The sequence below is a fragment of the Emydura macquarii genome, unplaced genomic scaffold, assembly GCF_026122565.2.
Source record: "Emydura macquarii macquarii isolate MOO-44397 ecotype Brisbane River unplaced genomic scaffold, CSIRO-AGI_Emac_v2 contig_2437, whole genome shotgun sequence".
Classification (NCBI taxonomy): domain Eukaryota; kingdom Metazoa; phylum Chordata; order Testudines; family Chelidae; genus Emydura; species Emydura macquarii.
The window spans coordinates 3842403-3856757 of record NW_027132574.1 but is presented as its reverse complement, the minus strand read 5'-3'; the positions used below and the strand labels follow the sequence as shown (position 1 = coordinate 3856757).

At 41.4% G+C, this 14355-nt stretch overlaps 1 protein-coding gene across 2 annotated transcripts in view; it reads left to right on the top strand.

Annotated features, from left to right (window-relative positions):
* LMBRD1 (LMBR1 domain containing 1) overlaps nucleotides 1-12425 on the top strand; it is a 273786-nt gene extending 261361 nt beyond the window's left edge. For both annotated transcript variants that reach the window (XM_067562532.1, XM_067562530.1), the window contains exons 15-16: nucleotides 10871-10962; nucleotides 11133-12425. In XM_067562532.1, the coding sequence (XP_067418633.1) occupies nucleotides 10871-10962; nucleotides 11133-11252 (212 nt within the window). In that variant the 3' untranslated portion in view covers nucleotides 11253-12425. The remainder of the gene's footprint in view (nucleotides 1-10870; nucleotides 10963-11132) is intronic.
* The last annotated feature ends 1930 nt before the right edge of the window (nucleotides 12426-14355 follow it).

Genomic DNA, 14355 nt, shown 5'->3' with positions numbered 1-14355 from the left:
ATGTCAAAATTGTGTTCCAGGAAGGAAGTGGCTCTGGTTCCCTGACCAATGCAACTTCCCTATACTAGAACATGAGCATTCTCTCCAGTAGCCCCAATTTCAAGAGTCTTCAGGAAAAGAAAATAGGACCAAACTTGGGTACTGTTAATAGTTTTAAATTGATCCCTTCAGTTCTCGTATTCAGATCCCCTGGGTTTGGCAGCAGAGTTCCCTCTTCAGCATCCTAACAAATTTCTCCAGAAGAAATGGAGAGATTACCTTTCTAGGCAATAGCGAAACAAATTACTTCAGTATTTATGTATGTTATCCTGACCTGTTCCATGGAAAAAAAAATGTACTGTGCACAGACAAAGATGCACTTATGTATGCCACATTCCTAATCAAGAATCTTCTGTGCTTGGTCATCAAAAGATTCCTGAAATGCTTACTTTGCTATTTACCACTGTAGTGAGGGGGTGAGGCCTCCCTCTGAGACTGACAGGGAGGGCTTCCTACTCACCCCTTGGTGGGCAGAACTAGAACAGCCACACCTGCCATGCCGGAAGTAGTAGTGCAGGACAGGAAGTATAAACGGAGAGTCCAACAGTTCAGTTGGACTAGAGCTGCCGGAGGAGAAGGATGTCTCCCCACCACTGCGGGAGCCTGAGCACTACAGCATCAAGACTGAGGAGCTGCTGCCAAAGCAGCCTGCCACCTGGGACACCAAGAAACTGCTGGGTCTGCTGCTAGCCATCTATTCTGCAGAGACTGACGACCCTGAAAGCCTGGTACCCTATGATGAAGTGGTAGGAAGTAGTCCAGGGAAAGCAGATGATAGTCTGATTGTGTTGTGGCCTGATACTCCGTCAGCTTGCTTCAGATGGGACCCTGCTGACCCAGTGGTGGAAGCTTCCACCACTGTTAAGGTCCTGGGTTGGGACGCGGTGGAGTTGGATGGGCCTGTGTCCCCCACCCCCTGCTGCTCCTCCGTGGGGGTAGCGGCTATCCCACTCTAGGCTGGGAAGCCTGCTTAGTTGCCCTGCCTTGCCTGAGGGCCTTGGGCCATAGAATGCCTGCCCCTAGCCTGAGGGGCCCAAGCCCATAGGCTGCTTGCCAGCTGTGCTTCCTGCCTGAGGGCCAGGGGCTGTAGACTGCATACTTCTTCGGCCCTGCCTGTGGGCAAGGTCTATAGACTGCTTCTTACCCCTGAGAGCTAGGGTCCCAAGACGACTAATTCCCCATTTTCGAACCTGTCTCTTTAGGTGCAATAGCAAGGGGATGTAGCCTCCCTCGCAGAGTGACACGGGTGACGTCCTATACCCATCTATCTGTAAATCATTCCTTTCTTCAGGTTTAAACCTAGTTTTTGCCAAATTTAATAAGCTTCCCTTTGAAACTGTGGGAAAATGTTCACTGTATAATTTTTTTGCTGAAGATTGTATTTCTCACAGCGAGAACATTGGGCTGGTAAGTCAGTGACTTGCAGACCATAATAGCTGATATTCCGTACACAGTGTTCCACAAGAGCAGGGTAGCTTTATTCCCACATTCCATTCCAAAATTCAAACTACTATGATATCTGAATTCTGTGTAATCCCAGTCCATTGGCTTATATGTGTGTTTCTTCAAGCAAGATTTGTTGCCTGGGAGCACCAGATACATTAAGCAAACTGTTAAAAGGCCGAGTTATTATTTAGGTAAGACTACAATTTTTTTAAATCTCAGAGATTTGTATCATATGGAGAAACATGCAGGAGGGAAACAGTAAACTTTGTTTACAAATTAGTCATGATATTGTTGGTTTCTCAGCACTTGAAAATCTTAGGACATATTGTAGCAGGTCCAAAGCTTCTTCAGGATATCTCAGTGTTCTATCTGTTGAGATATGCAATTCTGATGCCCGGAATTGAGTTCATACATTTACACAATATTAATTTCTTGGCTTGGCTTCTAGATCAAATGCCCAATACAGGGGAACAGTCCTAAAATCTTTGGTTTAGTTGATTCTTCTCGCACCACTGAGAGTTAATCTCCAGTGAGGTGGTATTTGTCCATACTCAGCAGATCATGAGAAATGTTACAAGGTCTTTTACATCCACATGTGGCGAGGATCAATGTTATGAATCTTGCAAAAGACAACCACTTCAATAGTGCTTCTTAACTCTTGGGTTCACTACCATATCAGAAGGAAGAGCACCACCTACTGAATCACAGTTTATTCATTTGTTTTATTTTCATTTTTCACATTTTTATTTCTTCTGTTCATTCCAATCGCCTTTATCTCAAAATAGTCATTCCCTTTTATATATCAGTTAATGGGCTGACATGCCATTCTGAGACTAGACTGGTGGTGGTCTAAATGTTGACCACTCTTACCCAATTTTTTACAAAAATTCTCTTTTGAATTATATTTATATATGACATATTTCAGACATGTCTATTTATAACTGGGTGTATTACTGATCTTGTTCTCACTTCCATAGCAACTCACTAATATGCTGCTCTTACATGTGATTTCACATAACTTTAGTTATTAGAATAAAATGCACAATATCAAGCGGAATTTATGGGGAAGAAGGATATACTGAAATACAATATATGTGACCCAAACTGCTGGTAACACATGAACTGCTTACCCCACTGTCCACGGTGTAGCTTTGATGGGATCTGGAACCGGGAGAGAGACTTTCTGGGACCAGGAGAGAGAGGGATCTCTGTCGGGAGCAGCTGAAAGAGTATTCCACATCCTCTTGCTCCCTTTCTTTTACTATGTGGGGCAGCTAGGTCTCCCTTCCCCACCCCTTGCTGCCTTCATGCTGCAAGTTGTTGGGGATCATGTGCATCTGGGCCTGGGTCTCCAGGGCATGTCCTGTCCACCACTGCTGCCATTGGACAGTGGAGGTGGCTCTAGGACCAGGTGATTGGTTCTCATTTGGTGAAGGACCAGGCAAGGTTGATATAGTTGGCTGCCAAGGAAGGGTAACCATGGTGGGTTCCCTGTTTCAGCCTCACCCTTCCCACCCGTAATCTAGTTGCTGTAGGGTGGTGCCAGCGTCTAGGCTAATTGCCTGTTTTGAGGCCTGGAAGGGATTTTTCCCATATAACAAACCTGGCAAACTTCTGTGTGGGTTTTCATCTTCCTCTTAGCACCTGGGAGTGGTTTAGATTACAATTTGTTGCAAATTTGGCAGATTCCAGTGCAGTTGGTGGGTTAGAATGGGTCCCGTTGATGTCCCTGTAATCCAGTGGGCTGCCTGGGCATTGGTCCTGAGCACAGCATTGCATGGTGAGGGGGTTTGTCTCTATCTCGTGCAGCCTATGGCTTACCTCAATTTAGCTTTGCTACCTCTGGCATGGAGGTGGAAAGCAGGTTAGGACTCTGCTTCCAGTCAGGGTCCCTTGGCAGGCCCAAAGTTGTAGAGGGGCATGGCCGTCATACTTGCCTCAGGTTTCTAGTACACTGGGGCCATTGGTGACCACAGAGAACCAAACTAGAACAAGCCTACTGGATGGTTTGGGGTGTTTACTCCATTAGGTAAAAGTTTTAAATAAAGTTGTGGCCTCTGCATTTAATTATACAATGGTTTCTGTCTCCTTGTTTCTGTGTCAGTGTTTCTTTTCGATCAAAATGTTGAAACGAAACTGTTTGACAATTCTGAATTGAAACTTTTGCAATTACTGTGCTATAGAAAACTTCCTAGTTCCTGGGAATGGACATGTGAATTTCCTCATCTCTAGGGAATATGATCACCTTTAAAAATTGTAATGCTGCAGTAGTATCAAGAATGGCATTTCCCTTTGAACAAATGTGTTCAGACAACCACTACATCCAAATTCTGTCAATTGCTGAAAATGGGGGAATTCCAATTTACTTGGGCTTTGTGATAAAAATATTTGATATGCAAGAACGTAAGTGCTTATATATGAAACAGTGAATATTTTGGTGATGTGAGGGAAATAAATAGTAGTTGAATAAACCTGCAGCATTTTGGGACCAGTAGAAGGTGGCAGGTCTGTTACCTTATGGGCAGTCCTATTAAGAATTTGACATTATAAAACCAGGGAAATGGGATAATGTCTATTACTTTTATGATTTATTTCTAGTGCTTCCTCTGCTGTATACAGGTTAAGTAAACACTAGGTCACATTTTCACATTCATATAAACAAACTGATAAAATCCCAACTTCTTCTTTGAGTAGTGTCCCTACGGGTGCTTCATATAGGTGTGTCTGCATCCCTGCACTGCTGATCAGAGAACTTTGGTAGCAGTCTTCCTTCAGCCCACGAATGTGCTGCTCCCCACCCCTCCTACTCTGGCAGGAGGCTAACCAGCACTACAGGGGCAAATCCTCCTCAGTTCCTCCTCAACAGCCCCTGACTAGAGATGGAGTTTTAGCTGTCCATTAGCAGACCATTAACTTCTTTAGAATTGTTAATTTTTAGCTACCTTTTGGAGATTCTTTTATTTTCTTACTCTTTTATCTTCCATTTTGTCGTTCACCTAAAAAAGCCCTTTATTTTAGGCTTTGTTTTTTCTTCGACCATCTGTCTGGGTACCCCCCCTCCCCCCCAACAGGGTATGCCTAGTTCACTGGGCTTCAAGAAATGTCTCAGTTACAAGAAATCTATCTCAGTGACTGACAGACACTGTGTCAGCTGTCTGGAAGAGAACCACACCCCACAAACGTGATTTATGCCAACACCTGAAGCCCAGATTCAGAAAGGACAGAGAACTGAGACTTAAGCTTCTACTAATGGAGGCAGCCCTTCACCACTCTCTGAGCTGTGCCAAGACCCCAGACAGCAGGAAACCTCACCACAACCCTCTACTTCTAAGGAAGGTGAGCCCAATAAGACGTCCAAAAGCCACTCAAGCAAGGCATCTAAGAAAAGGGCGCTCTGATTCCCCACATTGAGCCTCGACCAAGCTGAAAACAATCTCCAGCTCAGTCAGTACCCTTGGTACCAATGGCACTGAAGTCATCTAAGTCTGATACCCAGGGCTCACCCGGTACTGACCCAACATTGCATGTTGGGCTGCCTAAGGAGCCAATGGAAACAGGCAAGGAATCATCGGTACCATGAGAAATCATCTGAGCATGAGAAATCTAAAGATTTCTGGGGAAGGCTCTTTCGGTACGGACAGAGACATCAGTACTGTCTTCAGCATGCAAGGCACTAGCAGACCATATTATCAGGTCCACATCACTGACTCCTTCAGTGCAGACATCTCCGCACCGACAATCACCATAGACTTTCGGTACACAACAGACCTTTCAATGTCTGATGCACAGATTCATCTGTACAGGGCCCCAGTACCAAGTTCACTGGAGCTCCGGACAACTTCATGCTGTGCACCTCCTTTTTCAACCACTGAGCCAGATAGTGAGCAAGAGGATGGGGTTTCCCACGCTTTTCTCACCACTGTACGGTGCCAAATTCCAATATGGACTGCAGCATAACATCCCTCTGCTCCCCAACCTCCCTGCTATGGAAAATCATGGTACCAACCAACATGCACCTTCCCACCCTCTCAATGGCTCAGCTTGTATCCTTTGCCAGGCACATAGACACTGTTTGTTTCCCGTATCTTTAGCGTGGCTCATCAAGAGCCAAGGAGACATTCTCCTTCAGATGCTGCATCAAGGACATTCAAACTTCCCCCCCTCCCCCCCCCCGAACAGCTAAGAGGAACAAGAAGCTGATTTAGAGGAGGAAGCTACCCCCCAGACTAATTTCTCATTGTCATCATCAGACAAGATAGTGATGCCACCTCCACCATTGTTGGCAGATGACTTTAAACTCTTTCAGGAATTGGCCCAGTGTGTGGTAGAAGCCCTGCAGATACCACTACAGGCGGTGACCGAGTCACATCACTAGGGGACATTTTACATTCTTCTGCCTCGTCAAGAGTAGTCCTCCCTATTAGTGAGGTCCTCTAGGACCCCAAACTCATATGGCAGATCAATGCATCAGTCCCGCCAACATACGGGCAGGCCAACAAAAAATATTACATGCCAGCAAAGGACATGGAATTTCTCTTCTCCCACCTGCTTCCCAATTCCATTATAGTGGATGTGGTGAACTCAAGGGGCTACCAGTACCATTTTAAATCCACTCCCTACAATTGGGGACTAGAAGTGCTTAGATCTTTTTGGGAGAAAGCATATTCGTCTGTGACTCCTTTTTGTTCTTTCTTGCGAACTATCAAGACTTAAACTTAATGGCAAAATGACTGCCTAAACTACTCAATACTCCATGCCTTTGAGCAGCTCCCAGATTCACACAAGGATCAATTTAATATTATAAAATAATAAATTATGACCAACTGGTGGCAAAGACATCACTCAAGTCTGCAGCTGACACAGCAGCACAATCCATCTTTACTGCCATTGTGATGAAATGAGCCTCTTGACTAGCACTTATCTGGCTTCCCCAAAGAGGTTTAAACAAGTATGGAAGACTTTCCTTTTGAAGGGACAGAACTGTTCGCCGAAAAGACTGACACAACCTTCCACACTTTTAAAAAGACTCCATGGCTACTCTTTGATCACTCGAAATCTATACACCTGGGCAGAAGAGAGAGTACAATTCTCAGCCTTCATTCAGACCCCGTTCATCGCAATATTATTCTGAAAGATCACATGAACTCCAGAGAGAGAAATCCAGGTTCCCCAAACAGAAACCGTCAGGCAATCAACCTACTTCTTCACAGCCAACCACCTCAAAACAACAAATTTTGGGGTTGCTCGAGGTGTCTGCAGACCACTCTTCTCAATACCATTTGATGCTGGAAAATCCCCATTCCCCATTTTTTCCCATTCCAAAGCACCTACTCTTCCCACATCACAGATTCCTCAATCTCTCTATGCTTCTAGAGACGGTTCAGTCCAGCCTTCAGATTTCAATCAATAGGGGAGGCAACCTAGTGACAGATGATGTGGAAAAAGCTGAAGTACTCAATGCTTTTTTTTGCCTCTGTCCTAACAGACAAGGTCCTCTCCCAGACTACTGCACTGGGCAGCACAGAATAGAGAGGAAGTGAGTGGGGGCGTTCCCAGATGATTGGAAAAAGGAAAATATAGTGCCCATCATTAAAAAAGGGAAGGAGGAGGATCTGGGGAACTACAGACCGGTCAGCCTCACTTCAGTCCCCGGAAAAATCATGGAGCAGGTCCTCAAGGAATCCATTTTGAGGTACTTTGAGAGGAAGGTGATCAGGAACAGTCAGCATGTCTGACCAACCTGATTGCCTTCTATGGTGAGATCACTGGCTCTTTGGATGTGGAGAAAGCAGGGACATTATAACCTTGACTTTAGCAAAGCTTTTGATACGATCTTCCACAGTATTCTTATCAGCAAGTTAAAGAAGTATGGGTTGGATGAATGGACGATAAGATGGATAGAAAACTGGCTAGATCATCAGGCTCAGTGGGTAGTGATCAATGACTCAATGTCTAGTTGGCAGCCGATAACAAGTGGAGTGCCCCAGGGGCCGGTGCTGGGGCCAGTTTGCTCAGCAAGTTTGCATATGACACTAAGTTGAGGGAGTGGTAGATATGCTGGAGGGCAGGGACAGGATAGAGAATGATTTAGACAAATTAGAGGATTGTGCTAAAAGAAATCTGTTGAGGTTCAACAAGGACAAGTACAGAGTCCTGCACTTAAGATGGAAGAATCCCATGCACTGCTACAGACTGCTTCCAACCCTAATCTTCTATGATTCTGGGGCAATGGGCATAGGCATATCAGTTATAGCTTGTGCCAGACGGCATGAGACGTCTCCAAGCATGGTTCAGTTTGGTTTACAGACCGAACAGAGACAGCACAGACAAACAGCTATCCATGCCCATCAACTCCAAAGAGTCCTTGGATTGGTGAAAAGACCCAGTAAACATCTGCACGGGAATCCCATTTGCTCAATCTTCCCCGTTGCTACTCCTTATCATCAAAGCATCCCTCATAGAATGGGGCTCACTTATCAATGATTTCACAGTACAGGGCAAATGGTCTCCATCTGAGACATGCCTTCTCATCAACCTACTTGAACTCAGAGTGGTCGGGAACGTGTGTGTTCACTTCCTTCCACTGATTAGAGGTGCACACACACAAAGGTAATGACAAACGATATAGCCTGCAGGTATTTCATAATCATAAAACAAACAAGGTGGCACCAGATCGTCCTCACTTTGTATGGAAACACTAAAGCTATGGAACTGGTTCACTTCCTCCAGTGTTGTTATATCAGTGGCCTACCTACCAGGAGTACACAACATGACAATGGACATCTCAGCTGCAAGTTCCCGCATGACCACAAGTGAGGGAGAGATTCAGTGATACTCCACAAAGTATTCTAGCGACGGGGGGACACTGATATTAGCCATGTTCGCCACTTACCAAAACAAGAAATGTCCACGATACTGCTCCAGAGCGGGGATCAGTCAGCACTCCATGGGGGATGCCATTCTCCTATCATGGGACGAGGGCCTTCTTTACACCTTTCCTCCGTTTCCTCTATTACTGAAAGTCTCGTTGGAAAATAAGAGAAAAAGCAAATATCATACTGATCGCCCCCACGTGGCCTAGACGGATGTGGTATCCGTACCAGTCACAACTGGTACTGTGTCCACCAATGACTCTTCCTTACCATGCCTTACCTTCTCTTGCAGAATGAGATGCACTTGCCATCCGAACTTGCGGACACTGCGGCTCAAAGCCTGACTCCAGCACATAGAAAGATCTTGCTCTGATGAGGTACAGAAAGTGTTATTACACAGTAGGAAAGTGGCTACCCATCATACCTACCTACAAAAGTGGCTCAGATTTTGGATTTGGTGCCAGTCCAAAGGAGTCACCTGGGTATGGCCACTCTACCTTAAGTCCTAGACTATTTGCTAACTTTCAAGAAATCAGGAGTCTATTAGCGTGCTAAATATACACTTAGCAGCAATAGTTAGCCTCATGCTGGAGCACGAATGGGGGGAAGGAGGGGGCACTGCAGGCTGAACAGACACTGCTACCAAAGTTTTCTGATAAGCGGCGCAGGGACACAGACACATGGGGAGACACATCTCAAAGAACCATCATTACTGCACAAGGGAGTAACTTCTTTTTTGTTTTTCAGATATAACCAATCTTTAATAAGTATCTTGTAAGAATTAACAGTTTTTCTTTAAGGAAGAACTTGTTTTACACTGGTTAATAGTTACACTGTACACCAGAATAGTATAATGACAGTATCCCTGATCTAAGATTCCAGAAGAATGGGCACAGCCTAAAGTCATAGAATTTTATTTTATTCTGTTTTAAAATATATGGGAATTTGTGAGTGAATATACAGAGAATGTAATAACAGTTGTCTTACCCAACAGCCGGTTATCAACAGAATCTCATTTGTTTTTCAGCCAGGTCTACAAGCCAGTGCTGTAATACCTGGCTTTTTCCAGTGTTCTGTTCTTAGCTCTCTCTAGAGACCTAAGTTCATGACACCAATTGTAATGAAAATTCATTATTTTATTAAAGGATATCTTCACTTAAATCCAAAAATCTTTTGTTTTCCTAAAAATATTTGCAATAGCGAATCTTTCCATAAACAATAACTAAGAAAAGCAATTTTTATATTAGTGATAGCTCTTTAGGGTGACATTGTACTATCAGACTGAGGCCCCAATCCCGCAGACTCATATGTTGTGTCTTTATACATGTGAGTAGGCCCATTGGTTTCAGTATGCCTATTTGCATGAGTAAAGCTAAGGATGTACTTAAATGTTTGCAGGAATGGGCTAAAGTTAAGACATGATGCAAGAAGTGGATGCAACACACTTGTGAAGGGAATGCCTCAGTATTGTCTTCAGTGTTATATGTGGAAATAACAAGTTCAGTATCAAGACTTGTCTTTCTTCACTTCTTTTTGAATGTATTGTTTGCAGGTTTAGGGTTTTCCACACAGGTCTACCTTCCCTCTGCCTATGGTGTGGATAGGCTGTAAAGAGTTAATTCCATATCAAGGCAGTTTGTTGAATCCTGTTAAAAATCCATGGCTTTTATCTTTTGTTTTTTCCTCCAAATCTGCTTCCTCAGAATTCTTAAAACCTTCCATATTGTTTTGGAAGGATGGCGGGGATTTAGTCAGTCCTTTGTAGATTTCTAGTCCCAGTCAGCCCTCTGCTATCTTGGATCATATAACCTCTCATATATATGTCTTTGCCATGGCAGAACTCAAATGGATAAATGAATTTTTTAAAATCATCTTTGGGTTGAGCCTCCAAACATGTATAGGGTCAGCCAACAGATTCTTTTTTAGGCACTTTGACCATTAGAAATGGATTTTTAGTATTTACTGTGTAAATTTATATGTAGCTGTTGATTGGGTGACCAGATAGCTAGTGTGAAAAATCGGGACATGGAGAGGGGGTGGTAATAGGTACCTATATAAGAAAAAGCCCCAAATATCAGGCCTGTCCCTGTAAAATCAAGATGTCTGGTCACCCTCGCTGTTGATTATACTAAACTTTATCTATCTGGACCTGGAGAGGATTATTATAGAAGCTCTGTGGTCAGATATACAGGCAACATAATCTGGATGGCACTCTTATCAGGAGATAATGCAATAATGGTAATCTAATTCTCTGTGTAACTGCCGTTATTTTCTATGTAATTACTGTTTCCTCAGAATAAATTATTCCATAACTATAATTAGCTTGTCTCCTTACTATGTTGTATAACATTGTATATTTAAGATAAAACCATGACTATTTTGAGTGGAGTAGTAGATCTTTGCTATATTTTTTATTATTAATCATAGCTTATGGTTTGTAAAATCTTCTGGAATTACAGCTATTCCATGAAATACCCAAATTGGAATAAACATTTTTGTCTGCTTTATTTTAGATCAGTGCACTGTTACTCGGACATACCTTTTCCTTCATAAATTTTGGTTCTTCAGTGCTGCCTATTATTTTGGGAACTGGGCATTCATTGCGGTAAGTAATCTGATTTAGAGATCATTATAAATCAAGTTGAATGCTTTAACATAAATTGTAACTCTCAGTTATCATTTTCATCACAACAGTGACATTTAACTTTAAATATATCGCTCTCATATTCTTAAGTGAGATACAGTAATGCCTATTACACTGATTTAAATTCACAGGTCTTCTTAATCGGATTAATTGTGTCATGTTGTAAAGGGAAGAAATCAGTCATTGAAGGAGAAGTGGATGAAGATGATTCAGACATAAGTGATGAAGAACCATGTGTCTATTATGATTGACAGCCTTTTGTCCTGAAGGTTAAAAAATGTAATTTAAAATTGTCCGAACATCATGCTTATGTGGAATTTTAATTCAAATGTTAAGCAAATTCTCTCACTTCAAGTAAAAATAATTGGAGAGAGAGAAAGTGGGAATATTAATTTAAAAGGGATGGAAAATTGAGTATTTGTTTCCTGAAAAATACAGTAATATATCATAGCAGAACTAATATTGAAAATGGGTTGGAGGTTGGAATAATGTATATAAAATGTACTGTTTTTCTTATGGAATGTTTATGTGAAATGTTTTCTGATGTACAATTTAATGTTGTGATTGTAGTTGGTAATTTTCAGAGTTAATGTTGCCCTTCTGTTACTAATTTTTGGTTTCTTAAATTTTTCATGTCTGACTTGTATGACTTTTTTTACAGCAAGATTGAATTTATAGGGAATTTCATTTAAAAATCATACTGAAACAGCTGGTAAACATTGCTTGAAAGACTCAGCTACAGTTCCTTCACTTTCTAGGAGTGTGGCAATTTATGTATAATTAATTTCTGCAATAATAATTTCACTGCCATTACTGTGATATGCATATAAAGTTATAGTCCATGAGATAGTGTCTTAAAGATATTCCTGAAAATCTAATTAACTAAAAATATGTAGAGTGAGCTCCAGAGTTAATTCTCAATATGTCAGGAATAAACAAGTTGCACAAACTTCCACTGTTTCTGAAGTTTAGCAGCTACCATATTTCCATTTACTAGACCACTGAATTTTGTGGTATAGCCTTTGCTTTGTTATTCTTTATGCTGATATGTGAGAAGTTAAAAATATTGCTGTATTAACCACGCTGTGCAGCATTTTGGCAGTGTTTCTTTAAAATGTTTTAAGATCTAAAATGGCTATGTGATTAAACTCTTTACTGAGTAGTATTCACCACATGGATTAATCAAAATACGAGATAAATATGGTGGGTTTTTTTCCAGTATACTTAAATAAAAATTCTCTGGATCAAGGCTATTTTTCCCTATTTGTAATATAGTCAGTGTAATCATTGTCATTTTAACAAGTCATTAAAATGAAATACAAACATAATTGTAATAGTATAAACATTGAAAAAGTTTAATTCTACAAAATTAAATGTTTTTCTCCATATACTTTTTTGTAAAATAAACTTAACTGTGCACTCTTGTTGAGCTCTTCTTTGTAAACCAAAATGCAGTTATGCTATCAAGAATCCTTTAAATATTGACTTTTCATGGGTTCATTGCCATTATTTCTTTAGAAGTGCAGACTTACCAACTTCTAAAAATATTGCAAGAGTTAAAATGCATGAACTATAACAATATTTCTCTCATACGTATTAGTGTCTAGAAATATAGTTCAGATAATATTTGTAAGATTAGTAATTGTTACCTAATGGTCTTTAAATTTACAGGAATGATGTATTAATTTGCCCTCTATAGATGTTCTCATAGTATATTAGAAGCAGACTGTTTCCTTTTTAATATACCCCAAAATAGGCTGCATATTTGTTACTGCAGTTCTTCAACACACCAGACATTTATAAAAACTTTTGAATTTTAGTCTGTCAGCTGTGCCATTTCCAAACAAAAATCTTAGTTGAGAGACTTAGATGGAAACTGTATTAACCTTTAAAACAGCTTTAGTAGAATTCTTTAAAAAGAAACAAACCGAGAAATAAAATACCATAAATTCTGGAAAATTTTAATTGAAGTTCCAGCACCAATCTGCTCTAACCCTATATCCCTATCTATGCTCCACCCACTAGGCTGAAGAGTGTTAGGGCACATTTAGGACAGACCCTTAGGATCAAGCCCAGTACTCAAAAGGATTTCCAGGTCTGTTGGAACATCTGCTCATCTCATTGTTGATGGCAAACTTGCCTGTTGTCAGTGGAACATTGAAAGGAGCAAAAGTAAAGGACCCGTTCGGATGTACTGTTTTACTGTGGTGTCTATGGGTTAAATTTTAGATGATGGGCTGTTTAACCTGCAGTGGAAGCATTAACAAAATGGGTAGCACTTTCCATATCTACCTGTCAGAAACTCTGCAAAGAGTAGGAGGAATGCAGCATGGAACTTCTGCATTCCAATTCTGATTCCCCCGCCATGATGACCATAAGGCACAAATCTCTACAGGCCTTCCCAAACGGGAGGAGTAGGACATAGGATATGATGTTTAAAATTAAAGTTAACTGTGGCAGTGAATTAGGACTGCTGACCTTCATTGTGAAGCATGAACTACAAGAAACTGCATCTTCTGGAGCATTAGGTAAGTTTTTACTTTTACAGAAGTTAACTTTTAGCAGTGATATTTCCTGTTTCCATTAATTTCTTTGAGGATAGGAATAGTGGTTGGAGGAACCATTGTCTGTCTAGGTAATGTATGGCTCTCGCCACTGTATATCTGACAGTAGGATTTTCAAATGCATTTAAGTGAGTTAGGTACTTCAGCTGAGCATTAAGAAAGCTGGGTTAGCTAAGTAAGTATCTAACTCACTTAGGTTCTTTGGAGGCATTCAAGGTAAGATTTTCCAAAGTATTTAAAAAAACAGAAATAACAGTTTCTCTCTCTCTCTCTCTCCCTTTCCAGCCTATAAGAGAAATAATTTGTATAACCTGATGAGGATGTATGCATATGTGCTTAGGTTTTTTTACTCTGTGTGTGTTCTGTCTGTGCATTTGAAGAAATTATGGCTGGAAAGTTAACTCAAAGAAATGAGTTATGCATGTAATTATTATTGTGGTACCAACTAGAGGTACCAAGTAAGTTGAGGGCCCCATTCTTCTAGGCACTGTACAAACATAATAAGAAATGGTCCTTGCCCCCCAAAGACCTGACAGTCTAAGTAGGCAAGACTGACAAAGGGCAGGAGAGGGGAGTATCATTCTCATTTTACTGATGGGGAGCTGAGGCATAGAGCAATTAAGTGATTTCCCCACACTCACACAAGAACATCCTTTCCTCTGTTCTAAAGATGGTAAAGTTTGTATCATTCTTCTCTTTTCCAAGAGTAATTTCTATAGACCAGGTGCAGTTCCTGTGAAAGTTCAGTCTCCTGCACTCGTAAGCTTCCCTGTTTTGGCTGACAATGCAG